Source organism: Festucalex cinctus, chromosome 4 (assembly GCF_051991245.1).
Source record: "Festucalex cinctus isolate MCC-2025b chromosome 4, RoL_Fcin_1.0, whole genome shotgun sequence".
Taxonomy (NCBI): domain Eukaryota; kingdom Metazoa; phylum Chordata; class Actinopteri; order Syngnathiformes; family Syngnathidae; genus Festucalex; species Festucalex cinctus.
The window spans coordinates 9,468,793-9,483,127 of NC_135414.1; the positions used below are offsets into that span (position 1 = coordinate 9,468,793).

At 38.9% G+C, this 14,335-nt stretch overlaps 2 protein-coding genes across 4 annotated transcripts in view; one reads left to right on the forward strand and one right to left on the reverse strand.

Annotated features, from left to right (window-relative positions):
• Positions 1-2,870, reverse strand: part of cdkl5 (cyclin dependent kinase like 5) — a 61,524-nt gene extending 58,654 nt beyond the window's left edge. The window contains exons 1-2 of one of the 3 annotated variants that reach the window (XM_077518683.1): positions 2,762-2,870; positions 2,476-2,602 (exon numbers count right to left, since the gene is read on the reverse strand). The gene's annotated coding sequence lies outside the window, so the exon portion shown is untranslated. Of the gene's footprint in view, positions 1-2,317; positions 2,443-2,475 lie in introns of those variants that run through there. The other 2 variants (XM_077518682.1, XM_077518684.1) reach the window with 2 other exon arrangements.
• A 1,690-nt stretch (positions 2,871-4,560) lies between these two features.
• The window catches only part of scml2 (Scm polycomb group protein like 2), a 31,346-nt gene continuing 21,571 nt past the window's right edge, over positions 4,561-14,335 (forward strand). Inside the window, exons 1-5 of the mRNA XM_077518924.1 lie at positions 4,561-4,685; positions 9,407-9,480; positions 9,636-9,701; positions 10,081-10,151; positions 11,941-12,175. Coding sequence (XP_077375050.1) covers positions 9,459-9,480; positions 9,636-9,701; positions 10,081-10,151; positions 11,941-12,175 — 394 coding nt within the window. The 5' untranslated portion in view covers positions 4,561-4,685; positions 9,407-9,458. The remainder of the gene's footprint in view (positions 4,686-9,406; positions 9,481-9,635; positions 9,702-10,080; positions 10,152-11,940; positions 12,176-14,335) is intronic.

Consider the following 14,335-nt stretch of genomic DNA (forward strand, 5'->3'; position numbering starts at 1 on the left):
TTGAGATTATAAGAAAAAGTATGGACACTATGAGCCATAGTTGCGTGCTTAGTTTTGTGCTAGAACTATCCATCCATCCATCCATTTTCTTGACCGCTTATTCCTCACAAGGGTCGCGGGGGCTGCTGGCGCCTATCTCAGCTGGCTCTGGGCAGTAGGCAGGGGACACCCTGGACTGGTTGCCAACTAATCGCAGGGCACACAGAGACGAACAACCATCCACACTCACACGCACACCTAGGGACAATTCGGAGCGCCCAATTAACCTGCCATGCATGTCTTTGGAATGTGGGAGGAGACCGGAGTACCCGGAGAAGACCCACGCGGGTACAGGGAGAACATGCAAACTCCACCCAGGAAGGTCCGAGCCTGGACTCGAACCAGAGACCTCAGAAATGGGAAGCGGACGTGCTAACCACTCGACTACCGTGCCGCCTGTGCTAGAACTAAAGAATGCATTATGCTAAACGATGTTCCAGCATTAGCATGATGAACATGGGTGCCAGTAGCTGTGCCGAGCTGCCCATCAGTGTCTTGCTCAAGGGCACTTGGTGAGCAGGAAGTGAATCATTCATACACACTCCACCTCCTGAGCCACAGACACCGATATTCCATTGTTACAATAGTTGACCTTGATTTTTTTTTTCTCTCTCTCAGTCTGTGTCTGATGTTTTTTTTTAAACAATACGCCTATATTCAACATATTTTTAATCACAGTAAAAACGCCATTTTACTTATACCTGTACCTCTACGATACCTGTACCTCAAGGCTATTTCTACTGTCAGGAGCCATGTTTTTGTTGACTTTGTTCAATTACATTTTAGTTTTGTTTCATGTTATGTCATGTTTTCCTGTTTCCCTTATTCATGTCTTGTCTACTTGTTAGGTTTTCCTCCTCACCTGTTCTCGCTCATCAGTCATGTTGCTTACATTATTCACGTGCTGACACTTTCACTCTGGTGGCAGTAAACTATACATACATATAGCCGCAGCTGCCCTGGGGCAGATTGACGGAAGCGTGGGTGCCATTGTGCGCCTACGGCCCCTCCGACCACCAGCAAACATTCGCACCATCCGCCAGTGTGAGGGATTCATCCGCACCCCTTGTCTTGGGACACTTTGAACAGCTTACAGCCACACAACAAACAAAAACAAAAATCCTCTATAGTAAAGCCCCAAAACGGACCAGGGTAACACAAGGCAATGAAGACAACGTTGTGTCTATAAACCTTGTGACATGGATTTAGCCATTGCTAGAGCAGTATGGTCATTTCAAAGAATGTATGCAGAACCAAGAGCTACATGAAGACTTAACTTTTACACTCACAAAACGTGGTTCCATAGCTTTGCTACCATTGTGAACTGTGCAATAACAACAACAAAATTCTAAATTAGTTAAATTATTCTTTGTCATGGATATGTTGGCTGTCCCTGTTTTTGTTGTCGTTTTTTTTCCCTCTATGATCTCACTTAAGAACCATAAGCATGCGTGACCTTGCCTTTCTCTATTAACCCTTTTTTTTCCTAAAAAAAAGTTACAATACTATTTTGACAAAGCACTGATATCAGTTTTCAAATCTAGAGATAAAAGTAAGTCGTCGTCAGTATAGCCTAAAAGAAATACTCACGCTCAGAAAATACCTAGAAAGATCTACTTGAGTCCAATAACTTTTTTTTGTTACTTCCCACAATGAATATGTACCCAAAACTTGTTCATCATCTCCGAAAACACACTTTTAATGATGATGTGGCTCATGTGCCTGTGTGGGCGTCTTCCTATGCGGTGCACTCTCTACTACATCCTTCCAGGAGAAGCGATTGAGGCCATCGAAGGATATGCTGCTGCCACTGAGGAGTGATTATCGAGCCCATTAAGCAAACCCTTCCAAAAAGCTGAGCAGCTACGTGGGAAAAACATCCTCGTGACAGTCCTGAGCACATTTTCTGTGCATCTTTCATGCACAAAAATTAAGAATGACTCTGCTAGTGTAGATGTGAAACAAACACGCCTCGCGTGGTGTATGCGTGAGAGCGACAAGAAATGTGATGAGGAGGATGCACTGGATGTTGCACTGACACTGCTGCACCGTCTAACTGCGTTGCGGAGCGCGCCACCATTCCAGCACTGTGCACGCTTCCCATCAGCCTACACAGCAACCGGTGCATACATTATAAGCCAAGCATGTTCACGACAATGTTGCGGCGACAACGACGCACGCATGGGCACTCTCGTTCTACTCGCCATCATCAAGAAGCGTAAAAGCCATCGGACAAATTGTTTTTGTTTTGTTTTGTTTTTTAAATAAACGTGTTTACCTTACATGTGAGGTGAGGATGCTCAAGCAGCCGTCATGCACATTGGAGAGGATGAGGTGGGGAAATGAAGAGCCGTGTGTGTGAGAGAGAGTGGGGAGACAGGGGAAGAAAAAGCCCAAACAGGCCTATGCGTCGTGACATGATGAAAAATCACTCACTCAATCCCTGGACGGAGGTGAGAGCGAATCCTCAGTCAATAAAACGCCGACGACGGGGCTTAAGTTACATGTAACACTTGTTCCCAGGCTCCGCGTTCACTGCTTGGGCATCATCAGCTGGTTCGAGCTGCAAGTATGTTAAAAAAAAATGCCTGTGAGCGACGCCGCCAAGAGCCAATAGAAACCACGCAGCATCGCCTTCAGCATCCAACATCAGGAGCTGGGACGATGACATACAACTTCAGATTGGAATCAAGCATTTTTAAGGATTAGTCCGCGTACACACCACGTTGCGCCTCCTATTGATGATGCCCGTGTAAAAATCATGCGGCAGCTTGTCCTGACTCTCCTCCACCTACACTGCACCCCCACCCCCTGCATAAAGGCTGTAAAACCACCGTGCATGTGGCACTTCTGGAGATACTGTGCAAGACGACGCCCCCATTTTTTTTAAAGGCCATGTGTCCACTATAGTGTGAGAAGTAACAAAATACAAATACGTCATTAAGTAATGACGTATAGACGTAACGACTGTGCTATCCACACTTGACTCAAATGTGGCAAATGTAACACACACAAGTGTAAAAAAAAAAAAGAAAAAGAAAAAAAGACTCCAGTAAAAGAACAAGTAGGGAGACTAGTGCTAGTTATTACGGGTAAGTTGTCACATTGAAATTTTCTTCTCCACCAGAGGGCGCAACGAAAATGTGGAGTAGTTTTCTTCGTCTAAATTGTCAGCCATTTGAGGCGGAGCGCTATGACCTACATGCCAGCAGTTCCTATGGACTTTAATGCATTTCGTGGGCTCCAGGTGAAGGAGTGGAGCCGTCACTTGCCCTGGTGCCGGTTGGCGTGGGTTCGATCCTCTGCTTGGGAGACCTATGTGTGGCTTACATGAAGTAAGCTTGTGTGAGTGAGTGATTTAATAAATAAATAAAAATAATTCATTTTGTAATATTATATGTTAATGTTTGTTCAATGACTATGCTATATTTTCTAGCTCAATGATAAAGAATTTTTCTGGTTGTAAAAATAGCAAAAAAAAACAAACAAAAAAAACGGGAGGATCATTTTGTCCTTATTTTATTAGTTGCAAAATCCAGTGTGACATCTTACCCCATATAGTGTGACAACTTACCTGTAGGTGGAGCAAAATGTCACATATTCACTACCTCTATTTGATAGACATTATATTATATTGACACAATGTATGAAAATGACATGAATACAAAAAAATATACCCACGACTTTGGTCTTTCATCTGGTACACATTTTGTTTATATATGATGTATTGATTCCAAGAAATATGTCAAAGTATAAAAAGTGATACAACTAGCCTTGGTTTCGCCCTACTTCTTCAACTCATTTACTTAAGCAAAATTAAAAATGTCCAGTCTCTGAAAAGCATAGAGGTGGCAAAATTTACTAAAGTTGAAGCTGATGTAAATAAATAAATAAATAAATAAATAAACAAACAAACAAACAAATAAATAAATAAATAAATAAATAAATAAATAAATAAATAAATAAATAAATAAATAAATAGACGAAAGTAGATGTACTGTATATTGGACTTTTCTTTTTTTTTTAAACACAAATTCAGAGATTAATTTTTTTTAAACAACATTTTTTCAAGAAATTCTTTGTTGTTGTTATTGTTGTTGTTTTGGTTTGTTTTCTTGGGGGTGTGGGGAGCCAGCCCCCGGTTTTTGGAGTGGCTATATATATATTTTTTACATGCATTTATTAATTATAACGTCAATTGTACGCGGCTTTTCGCCCCGAATAACGGCGGTCCACTGTACTGTGCTTCCAAAGGGCTGATCAAGCTATCCCACTGAAGAAATGATGTCACCTATTCAGAGATACAGGTAACATCAGTCCTCATCCTCGTGCGCGTCAAAACCCCGGAAGCTACATTCATACATTCTTATTTTCTTTTTCTCTTCACATGTAGGTTATTATTAAAAATCAACCCGTAACAAAATTTGTATTTGGAGAGAGTGTACAATGATTTCCCCCCTGTTGCTCACTCTGTTTCTCTCTCTCGTGTGTTTTTGTTGCAGATCGTATGTGCGTGTGTGTGCGTGCGCGGGTGTGTGTGGTGGCGGCGGCGACGGACATGCGCGGAGCTGCAGCGAACATGGCGGCCGCCTGCATCTGACAGAAAGTGAGGGTTTCACCATCAAAATAAGCGCCTTCAACGCTCGGTACGTCTTCCTTCTCCCTTTTCTTTCCCTGCGCGGACTTCCGAGAACTTATTTCACGCCTCTTACCCCTTCATTTGAGCCAGAATCGTGGCGTTTGCCACCCTGGAGGATATGTGCTGGCAGTATGTTTTTCCTCCACTGTACTGCATGATGTTGCTTGGATGAAGGCGACTTATTATTATTATACAGTTGTGTGATTTCAGTTGAAGTGCGGCACTTTACTTGTGTGTTCGCTACATTCCCACGCGCTGTTTAGTAAACAAGTGCGCCCATTGAGTAGAATTGTATTCCAGGTTGATCTTAAATAATGCAACATTAGCAGCCGTTAGCCTTGAGAATAATGAGCGCAGTCCCGCCCACCAAATTGGGAAGAATTGAAATGCGTCATACACTTTTTACACTGCTGCTCACTCTTTTTCTATCTATCTATCTATCTATCTATCTATCTATCTATCTATCTATCTATCTATCTATCTATCTATCTATCTATCTCCAAATATTTCTTCGAAATTAAAACTTGCTTACATGTTACACCTATAAATAAATAATTTTTGAGTGTTACTGTAAATGCAAAGTATTGTACTTAAAAGTTAAACATTGGAATTGTTTAAAAATATATGCCATAATGAAAAAGCAAGCACAAGACTGCTCAGTTTGTTTGAGCAAATATGACAAAAAATCAAACGTTTAAACAAAATGCCAAATATGTTGGTAATACTGAAAACTGATTGCAGTCATTACTATTCCCTATGCATTTCCAAATATGCTGAAAAAAAAGAGTAAATTAAAGCTCAATGTCAAACAGTGTAATCTGATAGCCTTAAAGGGTTGAAAATAAATATGTATCTAAAATAGTGCTCCCATGTCAACATAGCCTTCATTAACTCAGTTTCAAATTGCAAACATCAACCTGGAAATTGTTTCATTCCATAAGCACCCTGGCCAGCCAAAACAATGAATGAAATGAATGTCAGGACTGGTTCATTTTCTGCCATTTTTCTGGAGTTAACTGCTTGAAACAAAAGATGTTTCATATGTGCCAGTTTTACATGTATGAAGTGTTGAGTGCAATTAATTGTTCTTCTGTTAAATAAAACAAAAAGGCAGAAATATATAGTAATTCATGCTCTAAAAAAATCAAGAACAGTTTTTTTTTATATTAGCATAACTAAATCAAATAGTATCATTCTCAGTGTGTACAGAAGAAAAGTTACAACAAATAAATGAAAACTGTGGCGCTACAGTATTTTCTTCTCAATATGAGGATTGACCATAAACAAATGACTTTTTTTCTTTTGCAAAATCTAGTTAAAGCCATGGTGAGTCTGATTCCTAGATTGTAGGAATTGGAATGTTGCATTTAAAATTTGAGATGGAACACTGGAAAAACAGGTTTGGGAGAGGCTACCACCAAATGGTACATTGTGCTGAAATGACCCAGTCACAAGAAACTGCACAGTTGAGTCGAGACTCAAGACTCGGTTTTGTCTGCCTAGATCAGGGGTGACAAACTCATTAGCTCAGGGGCCGCAAGGAGGAAAATATATTACCAAGTGGGCCGCATCGGGGAAATAACTGTATATAACTTAAAAACAACTGCCGTCATTTATAAGCAGATTTTCGTGGACCAGCCTAAGGAGCTCAACTGTCATCGTATTCTTCCGAAAAATAACACGGACGCAAATGGAACGCGGCAACATTTTGCCTGTATAAGTTCCGGACGTGTTAAATCTACCTGTTTTGCGCATATATTGTTCCCGGAATGCATTGTGTGGCACAGTTAACTCATTCACTCCCAGCACATTTTTTGCTGTTTTACTGGATTTTGACTGATTTTCCAAGGCCCACAGAATATTGTGTCCTGTTGCTATCAAAACATGAAACCTACCAAAAGAAAAGATTAGAGTCACTTCTTTAATCAGGAAAAAAATCTATATTTCTATCTGTTTTCATTTTGCAGCAATTGACATTAGAATATAGCAAAGTTTCATCATTATTCACAAACCTGTTTAAAACAGTTGGGAAAAAGAGCTTTTTGCAACATAGCCAAGATTGATCTCTTATACTCTGTTGCTACTTGCTGGCTGTTTTTGTAATAACTACCATTGCTTGAAGCATTCTCTTCAGTTCAGAGGCTGCATCAAAGCCTCCTATATGCTCTAGCATAAAAACAAAACAAAACAAAAATGTATAAATACGTCTTTGGGAGCATGGTAATATTTAAAATAGAATGTATTTATGTGTTTTTGGGAGCAAATGAGTTAATGACGTCATAATGACGCTAATCCTTGTCATATCTGTTTGTGTTACCAGTCATTGAATTTGTGTCGTATTTAATAACACATTTATGTCGGTTTATGATTTAAAAATAACTAATAATAATTAAACACGCCGTAACTTTAAGTTGTGTGTAAAATAATGACATCTAGGACGATTCCCCATACAAGTTGCATTACTCATCTTGTGAAATTACAAATTTATATGTTTTGATTGTGGCCGGCTGAATAATTAGTCCCGACGTTCCAATTTTATTTTATTTTTGAATTTTTTTACTTTACAAAATCATATCGCGGGCTGGATTAAACCCCTTTGCGGGCCTGATCCGGCCCGCGGGACGTTTGTAGATTATTCACAAGCTATCAAATTGCATTGACGTACACATGATATGTCTCTGTAATTTTTGTTTCTGGATTTTCAAAAATGTTTCAAGTTGCTCTATGTGACAATTTGCACAAAAATATCTGGCCATTTATGACTGAACATCTTAGAAGATTTTTTCTAATTGTAGTACAAGTAAGATATTCACAATGGGTACTCCTGCTAGCTTTTGGTTAATAGTTTTCAGACTGGATTCGGGTTCGGATTTCCGGCCTTCTGTCTGCGGATGTGACGTCATGTGCACATTGTGTAAGTGAAGAAGGGGGTGTGTAGTTGGGCTCCAGGTGGAGGAGTGGAACCGTCACTTGTCTTCAGTGCCGGTTGGCGTGAGTTCACTTCTCCGCCTGGGAGACCATGTGTGGCTTACATGTTGTAAGCTTGTATGAGTGCTGATAAAAAAAAAAAAAGGGTGTGTTGTTTCATTTTTCAGCCACAGGTGGCAGTAGCAAGTCGAAATTCAATTTTCTGTTTTTAAATGAGCGGAAATTATCCATTCGTCATGTTATCTCATTTTTTTATTCATTCTTCTCACCGCAGTTGTAAGTGCAGTCTTGGTTAGGCATAGTGGTGCCGAATTCTACCTGTCTAACCAGACGGGCTCCATACTAAAACGCAAAATCAACCTACGCAATCGGTCTCAGGTTTGATTAAATCACTTCACTCAATGTCTTGTGTTCATTTTGCAAGGCCCTATTTTTTTCATTCACATATTCTGTCACCATTTGAAAGGCTCACTCTTTTATAACATGCTTCTTCTTCTCTAACAATACCTTTGACAACTCCTGTCAATCAAAAGTTGCAACTGCTCATGAAACCACCAATTTTCCCTCCTCATCTACTGCATGTAAGCATCATAACGCTAATCTCAGACCAGAGGCATCTTGAGTGGAAATGGAGGCTGTAAAAATGAAGTGCCTACTGGTCTGTTGAGCTCTTAAGCATGACCCTCGTGAGTGGTGAAGTCGTCTGTCGCTGAGCGAGTGGCAGAGCAGGAATCCTTTTCATGTGGGCCTGCAGACGTCCCACATCCACACATCTTAATTGCTTTTTATGGCACCTTGGAATCTTTATGGCTCCTGCCTCCTTCCCACTCCGAGGCTTTTTTTTCTGCAAAGACAGAAGAGCTTCACAGGGAGGAGCGGTTACACATTGCAGAGGTTGCAGTTCTGTGGTGAAAATTCTGGATTATTTGGGAATATTTCTGTTTTTTGATGTCCTTTTGCCTTGGATTATTTCTCTTTTTTTAAACAGTTGAATTTTTGCTACTGACAGCTGAAAGTTGGACTATGATCACCCTTTATCTGGATTATTATGCAATATTTCCATCCTCAAAATATGTGGTAACAAATTTAATGAATTTTAAAAGCAATTTTGGTAGTGGTTTAAAGATAACATATTGTTAGCCTAATAGCATAATTGCCCAAGTCATTTTTGAATGTTTTCGGAGGGGAGGGGAAAAACCCCCAATGAATTCAACAGAATTGAGTTTCCACAATATATATTTTTTTGGATAACCAGATTAATACTGTATGATATAGACGACTGAGAATCTACTCACAAAGAAAAGCAATTTTTAGTCAGCAGCACGTTGATATATTTTTGATGATAGCACCTTATTGGTGTAGAAAGCGTTATATACCGGTAAGTCCATCTAGCATTAGCATATTGTGACAATAAGTTAAAAAATGGCTTCAACATTTTTGTCTTTAAATTGTGGGCTTGTTGCTTTTACTTTACCTAAAAAAAAAAACCTTTATGAACGTGGATCTCAATCCCAAATTAAGAACCAATATTCAAATTATTCAAATACAGTAAAACAAATGTAAAGCATTTATTCATTCAACAATAACGGGAAAATTGAACTGTTTGAATGCTGCATTTAAACGGTATTTGGGCTTGTGGAATTACTTACATAATTGAAAACTGATGGACAAAATATAATTTTTTTTATGTTAAGGAGTAATTAACAATAACCACTCCAAATGACCAAGTTTGTGTTTTATTATGATTTTACTCTGATGTGTGCGTGTTAATAACTGGAATATATGTGGTTGTGCTTTTAGGTAAGAGCCTGTTTGACTTGCTCTGCTGCTGCAGGATAACATCTTGGTCATCATGGGCCGAACGCCACACAAAGGTTGGCCTTCTTTATTTTCTCATGTTACCAATATTTGTAACAGCTGAATTTTTGATACAGCAAAAATTCAACATCGGTCAAATTTTCACTTGTATTTAGTAAAGTTCCTGGTGAGTGTGCCGTTTCTAATGCAAATGACCATCATTGGATTCCAGATCAGAAAGAGGAGAAGAAGGAGAGGCCGAGCATCGGAGCAGGCTCTGCACTCGACAAATCTAATGGTGAGTGCGTCACTTAATTTTGTAATCCGTTACCTCATTCACTGTTAGAAATTGACAAACGGTGGGAGTCCATTTCTGTCCATCACCCATTTTAGAGATCTGGTTCTTCTCTGGGAAATCAAACTTAGTTAAGAGAGGGAAGAAAAGCTATGCTACATAATATACAAAACCTAATGTTTCATTATAGCAAACAGCCAATTTGTATATAAAATATATATCGCTGCGGTCGGGGTGAAACCTCGTAAGTCACAATTTAGCAAATGTCATATTTTTTCCAACTAGTAAATGCAATTTATAAATTTAAGGACAAAGTGGTGTATTTGTTTTCAACATTGTGTGTGGTGTAATTTGTTACAGCCTTGTTTGATTCTTTTGCTAGAGCCGTTCAGTTGGGAAGACTACCTGAGAGAGACTTCATCAATTGCAGCATCACCGACCTGCTTCAAACAGGTAGCTGATCATTACTAAAAATGAAGTACAGTGGTACCTCTACTTAAGAAATTAATTGGTTCTGGAAGAAAGTTCTTAAGGAGAAAATTTTGTAAGTAGAGACGCATTTTCCATGTAAATGCCCTAATCCGTTCCAAGCCTCCCAAAATTCAGACATAAATGTTTTATAAAGCATAAAAATGTATCAAAACATGTAACAAATACATGTTACAATTAGATTATTGTGCAATAAATGAGAGTTGTGCTGCACAACTATGCACAACTTGTGCATAATGTAAAAAACAAAGAATAGAGTAAAGAATAAAAATGATGGTCATTTACCTTTTTAACTGCTGTCCTCTTAGTTTTTTGCCCTCTTTTTGGTTCATGTTCTCTCAGAAGTGTTTTTGCCTGGTGTTTTGTAAAGAACTGATCCAAGGATGTTTATTTTTTTTTAACAATCATCTTCTTCTTCTTCTTCTTTTTTTTTTTTTTTTTTTTTTTTAATTAAATCACTCACGCTTATATCATGTAAGCCGCACATTTTTTTAAACAATCCTTCGAAAATGTCCAAGGCAAATATCATCATAGTGAGCGATCGCCCGAATCGTGAACACATTTTCTGGGTGATTCTTTTCAATAAATTCCAAAACTTGATGGAAACTTCAGGTATGGCGAGGAATCTTTTTACAAAAAAGCCCTGTCTCGTCGCAATTAAAAACTTACTGTGCAACGTAGCCTTCATCAACCACCAATTGTTTTAATTTTTCCATAAGTTCGTCAGCTGTTAGTTCATATTTACATAAAACTATCTAAACACCTCATGGCCCGAGGGGCGAATGACGACGATGCTACATACTAGACACATTCTCTACATAGACACATTCTATTTCATATCCATGGTCAAATACTCTTAGCCAATGGGATGCCAGGAAGATGCCAGTAATAGCCAATGGCAGAACAGCTGTAAGTATGTTGCGTTCAGTAAACTTAGAGAGCTGCGAGTAGCGGCCCATACTGTAGTTTTACCTTTCGTATCCTGAAACTTCTTTCATAACTAGAGGCAATATTTTCCTGTTGAGGAGTTTCGTAGCTTGAAACTTTCGTATGAAGGGACGTTCGTAAGTAGAGGTACCACTGTATAGTACAATTAGACTCTAATGACACTTTTTACAGTATTGCTTAGCGGCTGTTTTAATTTTTTTTTACTGTCAAGAAATAATTTGGATAACATGAAGGGAATGAAACATTATGTTTTAAGCTAGCGGACGTTTATCTTAATTCCATTTTCACTGAAGCAACCCCCTTCGGCCCCGACTGTTTATTGAATTTTGACTGATTTTGCAAGGCCCATAGACTATTGCTATAAAAACATGGAACCAACCAAAAGAAATATTAGAGTCATGAAAAAAAGGAAATTTCTGTTTCCGTTTTGCAGCAATTAGCATTAGAATATAGCTAAGTTTCATCATTATTCACAAATCTGTTTAAAACAGTGAGGAAAAAAGCTTTTTGCAACATGGCCCTGGTTGATCTCTTATACTCTGCTGCCATCTGCTGGCCGTATTTGTAATAACTACCATTGCTTCAAGCATTCTCTTCAGTTCAGAGGATGGATCAAAGCCTTCTGTATGCTCTAGCAGAAAAAACATAAAAACGCATAAATACGTCTTTGGGAGCAAATGAGTTAAAAGTCCACAATGTACTGTACCTTAACGGGGGGAACATTGTAATGTAATTGCTCATGTTAGCGCCAACAGAATTAACGAGATGACAGTGATGGACGATCCCCTTTTGAACATGCCTTCAGTCCAGGATCCCCCCCTGCAATGACTTCAAGGCTGGCATGAAGCTCGAGGCTCGCGACCCGCGCAACTCCAATTCCGTGTGCATCGCCACGGTGATGGGCATGATGGGCACTCGGCTACGCCTGCGTCTGGACGGGAGCGACAACACCAACGACTTCTGGAGACTGGTCGACTCGGCTGACATCCAACCGATTGGGACCTGTGAGAGGAATGGGGACATGCTGCAGCCTCCGCTGGGTGAGACTACTTTAAACATGTACATGCTCTTTCATGCATTCACACGCATTTGTGAGCTTGATTGAACCAGCGGCATATTGCATGATGAAGTGTAAGAAATAATAACATGGAAACTAGTAAATGGACTGAATCCAGATAGTGCCAGTTTTGCCTTAATCCACCATGGTTATGATGCCGCCTCTCAGATTTGCATCCGCACACACATTGTAGACTATAAAAGTAATGATTCCATTTAGTTCCCATCTCTTTTAGAGGCCTACTTAATTGGATACATTCATGGAGCAAATCCATTGTTAATGTTATTACTATCACCGGTGTTTTTCTGCCAAGTCAAATTCTCTGCTACACTTTATTTACTTTGTACAGTACGCTCTAATTATTCATTTTCCTCTTTCAACATTGGTCTGTTGTTTGGAGAAGGCTCTTTTCTGTGCCAGCATGAGTTTGTCCCAGCGCACAAAGCAATGTCCATAAGGCTTGGATGGGTTTGGTGTTAAATAATTTGAGAGCCTTGTCTACAACGGCAAATACGATATATTTTGAGTCAACTAAAGGAAAAGTGGAAGCTCTCATCTTCTGATAGATAGATGATGGATAGATTAATAAGGAGATAGACATTCATCCATAAGGGAAATTCACTATAACTACATTCCATAGGTATGGGGTATATGCCACGGAAGAGGAGGGACTGTTTTTGCACAAGAGTTTGTTTCCGGTTCCTGTTGTGACGTAATTGGCCGCGTCCCAATACTAACGATACGACCTTAGACACCTGAACGCGCAATGGGGTATATGCCAATGGACTTTCGGTGGAATAAGTCAATCAGAGAAAAAAAAAGGTCAAAATGAAAAAAGTACAACAACCACATATACTCAGTGTTGCTGTGTCCCGTTGTGTGACGCTACCGCTAGATATAATGGCATACTTAGTTTTTTTTGGATTTCACTCCCGACGCGGAGACACAACGTTGGTGGCTTGTCGTCAACCGCCGGGAGCAGTTTGCTATTACACGCCACACTTGTGTGTGTAGTCGGCATTTTTTGTAAGAGGATATACTGGAGGCTACGTCAGAGAAAGGACGGCGTTCGTTGACAAGAGGAGCCATCCCTGTGTTGTTTGAATGGAACACACATATAGCTTAAATCCTTTGTCTTTTTTTTAAGCTGACATGGATGAATGTGCTTCTATTATACGACTTACGTCCGACAAAGCAAGGTAAGGTAAATCGAGCAGAGAACGAGTGAAAAATAAAGCCATTTTGCTTGGATAGTGGTAACCAGAAACTGCATTGTACACGTCACACTTTTGCCGGAAGTGCGTGAAGGTGAAAATGTATTGTATTGTATTGGGGACATGGCCAATTACGTCACAACAGGAACCGGAAACAAACTCTTGTGCAAAAACAGTCCCGCCTCTTCCGTGGCATATACCCCATTATAGCTTGTGTTCTATTACTTAGTAGTATTACTTAGTTCTAGGCATGTACCGATATTAAATTCTGATGGTATAATAACAGTGAGCAAAAATACTGCAGTATCACCGTATTAAAATTATAGCTCTTAAATGACTTTTTTTTTTTTTTTTTTTTGGGTAAATGATTTGTTCCCCACTGAGCACAATCTATTTTAGTTTTCAACAAAATATAGAATATTTGGTACAGAAGAAACGTGTATCATCTTAAGTTTAAACAAATAAATAAATAAATAAATGTTAAAATTCTACTTATGTTTCAATTACATCTTAGTAAGCCACAATGCCCTATCACTGGTTAGCTACTGTTAGAACAGACCTGTGGGCTACTCATATTGTCCTTCAGCCTAACTAGGACCCACTGACACCGTTTAATCGTTTTAATCTTATTTTTCTTTTTTAATTTAAAGACAGTGCACATAGAACAAAAATGCATATTCTATTACTTAGTCGTATTACTTAGTTATTAGGCATGGGCCGATATTGAATTCTAATGGCAGAATAACCGTGAGCAAAAATACTGCAGTGTCACGTTATTAAAATCACAGCTCTAAAATGACTTTTGTAAAAAAAAATATATATATATATGTATATATATATATATATATATATATATATATATATATATATATATATATATATATATATATATATATATATATATATATATATATTGGTAAATAATTTGT